At 34.6% G+C, this 14,030-nt stretch overlaps 1 protein-coding gene across 4 annotated transcripts in view; it reads right to left on the bottom strand.

Moving 5' to 3' along the window:
• LOC134527396 (52 kDa repressor of the inhibitor of the protein kinase-like) overlaps window positions 1-14,030 on the bottom strand; it is a 52,847-nt gene that overhangs the window by 27,042 nt on the left and 11,775 nt on the right. For 2 of the 4 annotated variants that reach the window (XM_063360055.1, XM_063360054.1), the window contains exons 3-4: window positions 4,118-4,210; window positions 2,492-2,578 (exon numbers count right to left, since the gene is read on the bottom strand). In XM_063360055.1, the coding sequence (XP_063216125.1) occupies window positions 2,492-2,578; window positions 4,118-4,210 (180 nt within the window). The remainder of the gene's footprint in view (window positions 1-2,491; window positions 2,579-4,117; window positions 4,211-14,030) is intronic. The other 2 variants (XM_063360056.1, XM_063360057.1) reach the window with 2 other exon arrangements.

The following is a 14,030-nucleotide window of genomic DNA, read 5'->3' as shown; positions in this document are numbered from 1 at the left end:
TTGTTATTTTGTATAGAAAATATTACTCGTTTTGTACAATTATTCACGTACAACACTAAACTGAAATAGTGTTATTTATAGGTGTGTATTTTTATGTAAAATTATTTAGTTTTAAAATGTTTAGAATGTAAATATTAAGTTTTAAATATGTTGTATGAAAATGTTATTTTGACACTTATGGATGCTAATTTATAAAATCATAGATGTTAATTTTGGAAAATTATATGCTAATATTTCAAACCCTTACCAATATCTGTTAAAGTATAAAAACATTGTGCCACATACCATATAATTATGCTTAAGAAAATGATGTGCTCTGATTCAAAGTATATAAACCTGTTACAATATTATTTATTGAAACATTGGTTGTTCAAAATAATTATAATAGAAGAATGTCATTGTCCACCTGGTTGTTAAAAACAAAACATATATTACTTTTGGAAAAGTCAGCTTAAAGAAACAAACAGAAACCTTGGGGGAAAAAAAAAAGTAAAGGTTACAACTAATTTTTATGAACTGAAACTATTCTTCTGAGGTTGGCGCACTATTGAAGACAAGGCTGTGCACATGCCACTCGTAGCACTTGCAAGTTACAGCCATCAGGGCCATGGGGGTAGTGGGGGAAGGAAAGAGGAGAGTTGCACCGGGCTATGTGGGCCGGAGCCTGGGAAACATCATTGTAATGTTTTAGCTGGTAGTATCACAAGGATTTAAAAATCTTTGCGGGGACAGGATGTCCTTCCATGTCCTTTCTTAACAAAAATATACTGAAGCAAATATTTACCACTGATTTTGTTCTTACCCTGATTTTAAATGAAGGAAATAAAACAAAAAGTAGTTTGAAAAAACATTATACTGAAGAACAACCCACGCAACATCTCTGGATGATAGATACATTGCAACAATGTGGAATGTATTTTCTTTATTTATATTATAATAAAAAAAATGGAAATGTTCAACATTTTGAGGATTTAAGGAGGCTTTTCTATGTTTTGAGAATTTATTACAATAAAGTGACCTTAGCAGGTCTAAGTTATCAATGTTGATGATATCAGGGGTATAAACACTGTAATGATACAGAACTTATAATCTTTAATGCCTGATTCCCTTTGGTTTACTTGTAAAGTTTTAATATTGAGTTACAAAAACTTAATGGATTTTTTTTAGTGATAGTAAAATTTGTTTAGTTGATAAGAAGTTTGAAAAAGTTTGTATACGTAAAGGTTTAACAGAATATTGTACACTTGCTGAGAAATACTGAAATTTCATATTGTGATGGCAAAAATATATTTGATTTGATTGTAATCATACATGATTTGTAAGACAGAATATGCCACTATATTTCACCAAAGAATAATAAGTCAAACTTAATATTTGGAGTAGTGGGGAACTCAATGCCTTGAAGCTATTCCAGGCTATTATCTAATAACTTCAGTTAGTTGTGATATCTCATTTAATAGTTACTTCTTCCACAAGATTTACAAGAATCGAAAATCATCATTTTATTCAAATTAAAGACAAGATTTCTAAATCTTACACTATCTATACCCAGTGGTAGAGAAAATAATATACAATTATACTTTGTATAAATATTATTACTAGTCGGACAATCAAGTAAAATGTTTGAAGCTATAATTTTATGTTGTATTTACCATACAGACAATGGTAATTCATGTGGTAAGAGTATAATTTGTTTTTGTACTGCATGCATGTCATCGGTCTTAATTGTGCTACATTAGTATCCCACGTCAGTTATACCTACTAATATTATAAATGTGAAAATGTGTTTGTTTTTCTTTCACGGAGTAATGGATCAATTGATTTTTTGCATAGAGATAACTTATGGGCAGGAGGTGACATAGACTACACATAATTATGAAATTCCATCCCTAAGGGAATGAAAAAGGGGTAAATTCAGTTTTATAATAGAAAATCATAAGAGGTTGTATCATTTCTCTACATCAGCCACGCGGCCATATAGTAAGGTATAGCAACTTCCTATCATCTCCTTGGCGAAACCCATCCACTTAGTGAAGCTCACGGCTGCTAGCGAACTAAAGGCACTAATAACTGTTTAGTTTAGAGCTTCATCAATAGATGGTGTTGCCTTAAATTTGTAATGTGCTATTGTTTAGTGCACCTGTCACGTCTTCCTAGGGGTTATCTGCCTTCCCACAAAATGAAACGGAACATTAGCGTCCCTGTTTTGCTGATGCATAGCCTTGATGCACCAAGATTGTGCACTCAATGGGATTTAAAATTCAAAATTTCTCTTTTCTCAAGTGTATGTCCTACAGACTTGAAACTCAGTAGTGATGTTCTATACATTAAGATGTGTTTAGCCCAGGCAATGCCAGGTACTTCAGCTAGTATACATATAAATATGTAGAACTCACATTATGGAAATACCACATATAATTACATATTGTGTAGTATACAACATATTTTTGTTAATGGACATATACTACATAGAATACAGCAGTTTTCTTACCATGTGAGTCCGGTGTTTCTGTCGATGTCACGCTGACTTCTTCCACGTTGGTTAATCTTCCTGGCAAGTCACTCACTTCTATCACGACTTAAAAAAAAATAAACATAATAATTAGAACACATTTAGTTCATGCCTAAAGATCTGGAAGCAGAAAAAATACAGTGTGACCCCTTATTTAACTTTTCAAGGGCCCACATAAAAATGTGGCAAAATGCAGGGTAGTACAAAAGTGTAAAAAGAGCAGAATTTTTAACTCATTAGCATTATAGGGGACTACATAAAGATAGTGGACAGCAACATCATTATAGTGGGGACCAGAAGTATTGCGAGCTGTGTCCTATAGTTCTATACAAAAACAATCTGTCAAGACAAAAAATTCTATTTTTGGCAGTGAGTTTCAATGAGTTCCACTAACAGAACATAAACATAGTTCCATCACATGCGACTACTTTCAGTTCCAGCCACATCACAATTTTTATTATTAATTCATATTACATCTCTCAATGCAACCTCTATGTAAATTTTAGGCTCAAATCCCAATCAAGTATCCTCATAGAAAAACAGCAAACCAACTGGTATTCTCTCTCTAAAACTCATTATTACAATAACACAAGATGGTGACTGCTTCTTCAATTCAAAAAAGTAACTAATTTTTAAATTATTCTATATCGCTGATGATTTATCATAGGTCCGAAGTTCGTGACATTGATTATCCACATATCAGATCAGTAACATAATAATCTCTCAGGAAGAAAGCCATTTCTTGAACTTTATGTACTGGATATAAATTTTTATTTTGTTTTCTTTCATTATTGAAGTGAAAACTTCTATGGGAAGGTTTGGATAGGGAGTAAATTCATGTAAGTCGTCATCGACATGGTCACGTGATGTGTTAATGATAACACTGTATCTGTTACCATTAGTATAACTTATTTCGCTTTTAAATCTTAAGTATACGATTACTGTGCAGTAAAAAGTGAGTATAAAATATATTAATATTCTCATATAGATATATAGTTTGAATAACAAAGAAAACTGAGTCTTTGTAGCAATATAACCTAATAATTAAGAACATGATTATTAATTTTTTTAATACCTACAATTACTATGCAATGCGTATTTTATAGTAATTTTGAGTTATTTGCTAACGTGATAAAACAAATTTGTTGTGTGATAATATTTTTTTCGTAAAAATTGCGAAAAAGTTTTCACTTCTGTCGGCAGTCCTCATGACTGCTCTGAAATTTTTTTTTCTTTCATCATAGTTGATTTCACTCCATTCTTTTACCATTTTGCACTAATGGCCAACTTTTTCTAAACGGGTAGAGTATCACTAATTCCCCTTCCCATATCGTACTCTTCACTCCCGTGGTGAAAGCAATACTTCTTGCCTACACTATACAAATTAATATGAAGCAACACGTGGGGAATAATTGGGGGAAGGACTCAGCATGGCCTACGGTAAAAAAAAACCAGCATTTTCCTGGAGTGATTTTCAGAATTCATGACAAACTTAAAACTGTATGGCTGGGACTGGATTCACACCCAGGTCCGCAAGAGCATGAGCAGTATGTCTTACCAATGTGCCTCATTTCTGTGTATAACTACTGATGTTCACATGTTTACCATGAGATAGTGGCTCCATCGAGGGAATGTCAATCTGCCGTGTGATCGAGCGGAATATTTGAACAGGTAAAGGCTTAATTTCTTCTGGAACTACTGAAAAAAAAAAAACTTTTTAAGTCTTTGCTAGTGCATTCATCCAATTTAAACACTTTGATACCAGTTTCAAGAGCACCAGTGCATGTTTCTGTATAAAGGTTAGCAAAGAATTAAAAAAATTATCCCGCATCTTAATTTAAATAATATATTCCCTTCCAATGATGACTCATGCCACTACGCCTCACGCGATGGTGGAAAGCGATCAAAACACGGGTGATGGTGTTGAAATATGCCTGGTGCCAGTTCAGTGTTGAGCAGCCATACATAGGTGGGAAGGAGTCATGGTCGGTTTGGATGTAGTGGCAATCAGAAATGCTGGTGACTGTACCGAGCTCTCTTCTTTTGTGATCATTATGCTGCATAATATATAAGGGTTACAACCAAATAAATTAATGACTCTAACTGAAAAGTTCCAAGCCTTTTACTCCCTGGTAGGAGTTCCAGGGAGGAAAGATGCACAAGGCCTATCAGAGGAGGTTGCTTGGTAAATAGTCATTTTTGCAGCACATAAAATGCTGTCAATTATGCCCCTTAAATGGGTAGAACGTGATGACAATTGTATCTTATTCTTTAGGTACAATCAGAAACAAAATAATGTTACAAAATTTTGGAAAAATATTACTTAATTTAAAAAAATATCCATTTTAAAAAATTAAGTAATTTAAAGGCAGAAATGAGAAAATAAATTATAAAAAAATTTTTTAAAAATGTGTATATGTACTGTCGTTGGGGAGGAGGGGGGGGGGAGTTTGGATAGACTGAAACTGTGTAACTTGGGCGCCACCACGTGTAGGGGCACGTGGACCCGGCCGTAGACTCCTGGCTCGTGGCCGTGACGTGACCCGTGTGGGGACTAGGCTCGACTCCCCCTTTGCGTAGTAGCACTAGTGGGCTCTTAAGGCGTCCCACACGCCTCGGGACTCACACGGCTGCTCAGTGAAACTCTCAGAAGTCTAGGGAAAGCTCTTTATTGATGTAGAGCGGCACAAAGATATAAAATCTTACATAAGTAATTACGTGAAAAGAGTTATTCACTGATACACTGAAATAACATGGCAACAGGAATATTACCCCAGCTTAAAGGCTGACCAGGTCACCTCGTGGCCTGGCCTCGAAAGTTCGTTACGTATTAAGAAATAAAATATCCAACTGGATTTAAATAATTAGGTTAAAGAGCCATCCTCCCGGGGTAGACCTTGAGGAAAAGAAAAAGGTTTAAGAAATAATTATGGAGCGACAGATGTTAACAGATCAGTGAAACTAATTGAAGTCGACGAGGTGCGCGCGGGCCTTCTACCCCGGGCGGCGAACGGAAGCTGACTGACGAGGCCAGGGCATCATGGCCGCCGGGAAGCGTTAAGTTCCCGTTATGTTACCAGGTATCCACCTGGTAACATATTAACATGAAAAACCCTCTTAAACATTAAGCAAAAACTGACCACAGTGATTTATCATTACCAAACATAACTTATTTTTAATTTATTCGTTAAAGTTCAAAAAAGTAGTTGTGGGTAGTTCCGGGGTTGCCCGCCTGAGGCGTTGCACCGTCCTTACTAACTAAAACTTAAAACATAAACACTTAGGAATTTAAAAAAATGAAAATAAAAGGTTTACATTACAATTAATTGTTATTTTAATTACGTTTTTACGGGAACGCGGCACTGAAGCTACTGCCTCTTGTAGGGCCAAGGCTCACACGCACACGCATGCACACGGGGCGGGAGGTTTGAAATAGAGGGTGGTGATGGGAGGAGAGGGGTGTCGACGGCGTGAGGCACATTGGGCTCAGGGAGGGCGTAGCCCCGGTCGACGTCAGTACTTACGTATGAGCATTATAAGTTATACTTTCTTGGTGTGATTAAAAACTAACTTTCATTTTCATGAATATAATTAATACATATAAAATAAAAGTTCTGGAGTGATATAAGTACCATTTTGTAAAGTATAAATTCAATAAAATTAAAAATTTAAATTAATACTAAATATTCAATATTAATATAAGCATCTGCATAAAATTTATTATTTAATTTAGTAAAATAAACTAGATAGATTTTAATTAATGATAAAAATCAATAATTATTCTGAATGTTTATTCTAATTTATTAATTTTAATTATTTTTTTAATTCTAATATAATAATAATATAAAGCATACAGGGACATAAATTCCCTTGTGCAAATATACTTGATGATACACTTGAAAAAATTTATAAATACAATTTCTATCACTAATATTCACCATAAATTAATGATTTTAATTATATGAAATAGTATTCAATACCAATTACTAAGGTATAAGATTTGAAAGCACATATATAATTTGTATTTGTATGTAAGCTTTCTTGTTTTAAAGCTTTTTTTCTTATCATGTTAAAATTTTGTTTCATAGTGTGCACACATCATAAAAATTCACTCTCATCACTTTTTCATAACTGGTCTAAATAGGTATAACTTCAAAAAGAATAAGGGGTCTAATTTTATGTAGATTTTTTATTATAAAACTATAACATTACATGCAATTAGTCATCTTATCAAGATAATTCACAACTATAATTGTGCTCATTTACGTTACAAGTTAAAATTGCTACAGAATTTTTTTTTTAAATTTTGATTAATTTCTTACTTACTATACTAACCTGCAGTCAGAGTTGTAATAAATTACCACTTATGCCTTTGTGCTTCCATCAGTAGCTAGTGTATATGGGCCACTTTGCAAGCACTTTACTACTGAAGTAGTAGTATTGGAAGCCATTTCTTTTATTATTGCTGCAGTTTTAGTGCGCCCACAGCTGTACATTTTTGCGATATTGGAACATTTTTCGAAACAAATGCCCGGCGAGGTCGGCGACGCTGAATGGAAGGTTATGTTCCACTAAAAAGAAGCTTGTAAAATAACATTCCGCCCTAATCACATCACTGTCACTGTTACGGTTCACGGAAAAGAAACTACTGATTTTTTTGTTTTTTTTTTTCTGCAAGCTTCGCGTTATTTGCATGTTTCAAGCTCTTGACGTGATAGGAAATATTGTGCTTGCCGCCATGGGAAACATTAATGTCGCAACGAAAAACACTTCAAAACGCAAAATTAGAGCCTTTTTCACTCTTAGTAGTGAGAGGAAATAATTCTGAGTAAGATGACCGAAACACCTGTCCATATTGTTTTTTACTACTCGTAGCCATTATAAAATCATATTATCTTACGTTTCGTACAAGCGCTACTTATAAAATATGTACCGCACTCGTACATAAACGGTTAGGTGTTAAGTCGTTATCACTCGTCTCCACCAAGGTAAGTAAAATAGGAGGTAGGCCATTCCGGGCTCGCGCGCTTTTATTTCCCCTCCTCCGCCGCACGCCGTGACGTCACTTGGGGGACACGAGACTCGCCGCTTTAGCGATCAACAATCAGCAATATAGCAGTTGTTAGTTCGTTATGACTTTTGTTCAGTGACGTGGACGTTATTGTGTTGTGAATAGTTTTCCGTACTATTTTCTAAAACACTTAACGATATTTTATTTAATATCTTTCATCCTTTTCGTATGCTTGTGTAGCTATTTATCCGTGAATATTTTGCATCGTTTTCGAACATGTTTGACGTTTCGTAAACGAAATTTGTGTGAGTGTCGGGAAATGTTTCCCGAACTTTTCACAGTATTTCCTAGAAATAATTTTATTTTTAGTTATCCTGTTCAACAATGAGTAAAAGCAATCACAACTGTGCAATAGCAAGCTGCAGTAACTATGGACGCAAGACTTCAGACATTATTTACCATCGTTTTCCTACAAATTTCGAACTTCAAAAGGTGTGGGTATCACGATGCAAGCGGGAAGATAAATTTAATATTAGCAATGCTCGCGTGTGTTCAGTCCACTTTCTTTCAGAAGACTATGAGCGAGACTTAAGGAACGAGCTTTTGGGCTTGCCAGTAAGGAAGAAGTTGCGACCGAATGCAATTCCTTCCCAACAAATACCCAATTGGCATGCACAACAAATAGTGTCAACAAAGGAACCATCGGAAGAGCAGGTAATTTACGTTATTGTTTAGTTAATTATAACTTTATAATTTGGCGTTATTTGTTATAGTAAACTAGTCTTCAAAACCTTCTACATTCTCTTGACCTTATGTATGATTTTAGCTCAATAATGTATGTAGATTTTTATCAGGTACGCCATTCCCTCAAATGTTAGAAATTTAAACTACTAACTTTTTATAGAGAGTTGAATAGAGAAATAATTATTTCTTAAGTACATATTTTAATATACCAATTAAAACTGCTATAGGTGTTTTTTTTTCATTATGACAGCTGGCAGGTCAAGTTTATGTAGGGAGGGTCGCAGGCTTCAAAATAAAACTTAGAGTGACTTCAATTTATTAAGTGACACGTCAGTAAACAAGTGGTTGGAGTATTTTACAATATTCTGGTCTCACCGCTGTAAACATGTTAAAGATTAATTTTTAAAATGATAGGATCAATTTTATGACCTATAGTAAATTAACATATTTTAGCTTTAAACAATAAATATGTATAATCTTTTCTTAAATATCATCAGATTATAATGTCACAATTCAGTGGAATTTAAAGAGACCCTGTAATAACACTTATTAAATAAAACTTAAAATTGCATTTTTGATATTTTTTTTTACATAAATCCATTATTCGTACATAAAATAAATGGGGTCAGTGAAAAAAACTTAGTTATTTTCTAGGTAGATATTGATTTTATATACACCTATATTAATTTTATTGTATATACTTAGATACCATTTTCATGTGACGAGGTTCGTGGATATTATTCCAGCCATGGTATGATTCAATTAATTAGCACCTCGATAGTGTTGAAGTGTTTCAGAGCATACTCCTGCTAATATCTTGTAGGTAATAAGGTAATATCCTATTAAGCCTTTAGGCATTATCACATGAGATAAAACTCATATCTTTCTATATTCCTTGTTAGATTATTATTCAGGCTGGCACACAGATTGCACAAACGGATAGTACCTTCATTTATTTGGTAAAAATGTAGAATTTAAATAGTTTTGAATGAAAGTTATAACTGTAAGTAAAGGAAATAAATACAAAAGGTACTTTTTTTTAGGTTGAATGTGAACGCCAGAAACGCTGTGACAGAAGAGAAACAAGGAAAAGAGCTATTGAGACTTTACAAAATATTTCCCCAAAGAAGAGGAAAGTTGATCAAGAAACTAATACAGAAAATGTCCTTGATGAAACTTCGTGCAAGAGTAATGATAAGGACATTATTAGCAAGTTAAAGGAAACAGTGCATAATTTAGAAAAACGAAATGCATTTCTTGAAGCCTCTTTAAAACAGTGTAAAGTAGCTTTGAAAAAAGCCAAGTTTTCGAAAAGTTTTAATAATGAATCATTAATAACAAATCGTGTTAAAAAAGAAACTATCAGTAAAGTGGAGGCAGTGCTGTCGAAATGTTTTACGCGTGGTCAAATTTGTTGCTTGTTACGTGGTAAAAAAAGGGTCATATGGCATGCAGAAGATATTGCGAGTGCTTTAACATTAAGAACTTTGTCTAAAAAAACATACATGTACTTAAGGAAGCGCAACTTCCCTTTGCCATGTCGGTCAACTCTCCAGAAATGGACGGAAGATATTAAGTGCAACCCAGGAATTCTGAGCGAAGTGTTGTGCCTGTTGAAAGCCAAGGCAGAAACTTTTAGCGAAATGGGCAAGATCGCAGTGCTAACCTTCGATGAAATGAACATTGATAGTCGTATATGCTACGATTCAAAAAATGACATGATATTAGGACCGCACAACAATGTACAAGTTGCAATGATTCGTGGTTTGTTCCTTGGGTGGAAGCAGCCAGTGTTTTATGACTTCGATTTTACAATGACCAGCGAATGTTTGAAAAATATTATCATTGAGGTGGAGGCCACTGGCGTACATGTAGTTGCAGTTACATGTGACATGGGTGGCAAGAATGCAAAAGTGTGGAAAGAGCTGTGTGTAAACACAAACAAGCCCTATTTTGTAAACCCGGCACACACAAATAGGAAGGTTTGGGTCATGTTTGATGTGCCACATTTACTTAAGCTACTTAGAAACCACTTCCTGGACGACGGCGTGATGTTACCTGACGGCACGAAATTTACTAAAGAGAAAGTGTTAGAACTTTTGGACTATCAGAAGTGTGATCTTTCGATCACTCATCATATAAGTGAAACACATTTGACTGTGTCTGGGCGTTCTCGCCAGAATGTCAGAATAGCAGCACAGTTATTTTCCCATCGTACAGCCCAGGCTCTCAAATACGTACTAAAAAAGGACATTGAATGCAATTTTGTTGAACTTGTTAATGACGTATTCGATGTATTGAATTCGAGAACCCCAAAGGATGTGAAAGCACCCCTAAGAAGTGGCTATGGGCTTAACCATCGAAGCCAAGAAAATACACTAAAAAGATTTTTGGAAGTATGTCCAGAATTACGTTTCGGTAACAGAAATACTTTACTGCCTTTCCAGAAGGGTTTTATTATTTCCATAAAATCTCTCATGGGGCTGTATGAGGACATGAAACAACACGATGCAAAGTACATTCTCACATCTAGATTAAATCAAGATTGTCTGGAAAATTTTTTTTCAAGATTACGTGGCTTTGGAATGTTTTACAACAACCCGACGCCTTTTGAAGTGAGAAATAGAATTCGCCTATTAATTCTAACAGGAAATGCAAGTGATGTACCTCTATCCAGGAATGCATCAGTGAGAGAAGATATAAGTATGGGACCTTCTGAACAGAGTGAATTAGACACAGAAGGCGAATTCATAAAGTTCCTAACGAACGAACTTTGCATCAGTGTTGTGGAAAATGTGCCGAGTGACATCAAAGGCGATCCTGTAACAGAAGATGAAACTGAAATTGTGCAGTTATTGGTGGACGAAAATCCTAATGACCTTCCAGAAAATGTATTTTGTGCAGATGTTACACTAGATGCAGTTAAATATGTAGCTGGATACATAGCATTCAAATGCCGATCTATAGACCCATGTTTAGGATTAACAAGTGAAAATTGTGCTATGACCAGTCCACCCCGAGATTGGCTTTCAATAATATCAAGAGGAGGACTCACGATACCTTCACCCGAGTGGTTGGATAAAGTAATTCAGTTCGAAGTCGTATTTGCTGCTGTTCATGGGTCATACATATCCAAGAGCCCAAACGTAATAGAAAACATGACATCTTTGCTGCAAGAGAAATTCCCTGAAATAAACAGAAAAATTTTACATTTGTTTGTGAAAACAAGAACATTCATTCGCATTCGACATTTAAACCATAAAAAGAAAATTGAAGCCTTGAAAAAACATGCAGCGAAAAAAAACCGCTTATGGGTATCATCATCATTATCATCATCATCATCATCATCATCTGCTAAAGATTAGGAGTGATCAGCAACGCCTGAGGATGACATCGGTTGAAGCTTCGGATACGCCTGTATGCGAAAGGTAATGAAATGTCATGACATTGTCATCTTTCGTCGTCTGTAACATGTTTAAAGTGATGCATTAATTTTTATGTATTAAAACAAACAAGTGATGCATGTACTAAGCTAATTGTAATCATTTTTAGAGACTTTATAATTGTATAAATAATGTCACGGAAACACGGTTTGAGCCGTCTTTTTTATTCTTCATAAAATTAAAATTATGTAAGTAATACAAATTTACATCGCGACATAATGTGTATAAAATACCACTTGGAAAAGTGTAAATTACATTGTTGTATCAAATTTTTTGCCATTAACTTTTGGAGTACTACTAGGCCTACTCACATTTGAAACACTATGCTTATTGTATGCGTAGATTTGACAATAAAAATGCATGAGGGAACATCGCCTAATAATTTATATTAGCATTATATTAGCAGCTAGTATGCATGCAGAAATAAAACAGTTTACGATTTTTTTTCTTTTACAGTGATAATACATTGAGATATATTTAAGCTTTAATTAAACTAAGCGTTAATTTAACGTTAAAATTAACGAATTTTTCTTTTTACAAGTAAAAAACTGCAAATTTACATTCAAAAATTGGACTAAAACATTTATCAACACAGAAGTAATTTCTCGATAAATATTATCTACAAACTAAATGTAAAATACATGTGTTGTGAATCATTGTTTTTGCTACTGTATCTGCTTCTGAAAGTAAAATGTTTATGTAGTTTGGAGCAATAACTGAATCGCACTTCAGCTCCGGCGATTACCGTTGCTGCGCGGCATTACTTCCACCCGACCAGCTGTCCCCCCAGTGACGTCGTACACTACCAACCAATGGCGCGCGAGCAACCGGAGCGGCCCCCCCTGCGTCTCCACCTCCAGCCAACCTACTGTGTACCAACAAAACTCACAAAAATTACTTTCATGACTCTTCCGCACAAAAGATTAGCAAGATCAGTTGCCATCCAGCCTGCTGTGTACCAACGAAACTTACAAAAATTACTTTCTTTTCGGAAAGATTTTTCTCTGGCTCCATTATTCTCATATTATTGCGGACGCCATGTTGTTAAACAATAACAAATGCTGCTCAAACGGTACATTTATATGGGCACTAAATTATTATACTGCATTTTTGAACAGACAAAAATAGTAAGATGTTCCTAATTTTCGTACAATCGTAATATGAATTATTTTCCGTAAAAATTACGGGATTATCGTACAAGTTGGCAGATATGGTATACTAGGATGAGAAATCGTAAAAAAAAATCTTATCAAGAGAGACAAAAGAACAACCACATTTTAACGTAATAGTAATTCCCATCATTATTAAATAGCCGACCTCCGTAGCGTAGTCGGATGCACACCGGCTTATGGTGCGAGGGGTCCTGGGTTCGAGTCCCGGGTAAGGCCTGGGTGTACCATATATATTCTGATATTTGATAACGACTCGAAATTGAGATTCACGCTGAATATGATAACCCTTTGGCTGTTGGCGAAAAGCTGTAGGCCACATAACAAAAAAAAAAAAAAAAATTAAATTCTTACTGAAATAAAACCAGCTTGCTTTTCCATTTAACAGGGGTACAGTTCCTATAAATAAATTGTTTATCCATGGAAACTTATTTACTTAAAAATGTAGGCGTGTTCAATTACAGAGTTAACTTTATTTTCAAAGTCATACCTGCCAACTTTTTGAAACTCCCATCAGTAAAACTTTTAGAATTTATAAAATTTGGCTTAAATCATGTGCGGCAATGGCGTTTCAATAAGTAAATTAAATAATTCGCCAATATATTATTGTAATACCAGCGGTCAATTCACTGTTCAATTTAGTACAACATCCGCTTTCACATTTATTTTTATTTTTCTGTCACCGCCAAGCAAAACTTAATTTTTTTTTTTAATTTTGATGTTAGGTATTTGTTTATTTTCTTCAGTGATGGTTGTTTGAACGTTGATGCTGAAGGTTATATTTTACTTTCAAGAGAATTTTGTAATTTAGTAGAAAATGATGTGGATAGTATTACTCAAGTTTTCCCGGACTTGCAACAAAATTTGAATAGTGATCAGTGGTTGTGCGCAAGAGAAATTTTGGCGCCAAAAATGATATCGTAAATAATATCAACACTTATATTTTAAAAGATTTGCAAGGGGAAATGAAGAATTATATGTCAATATATACATTCATGGATACAGAACAAAGCACTTCATATCCTGCGAAGTTTTTTAATTCACTTGAACTTTCGGTAGTACCCTCACATAAACTTCAAATGAAACTAAATGTACAAGTTATGCTTATGTGAAATATACATAGATGCTCCTCGACTATGTAATGGAACGCG

This window comes from Bacillus rossius, chromosome 1, assembly GCF_032445375.1.
Source record: "Bacillus rossius redtenbacheri isolate Brsri chromosome 1, Brsri_v3, whole genome shotgun sequence".
NCBI classification, from domain to species: domain Eukaryota; kingdom Metazoa; phylum Arthropoda; class Insecta; order Phasmatodea; family Bacillidae; genus Bacillus; species Bacillus rossius.
This window is presented reverse-complemented; position numbering and strand designations above follow the sequence as displayed.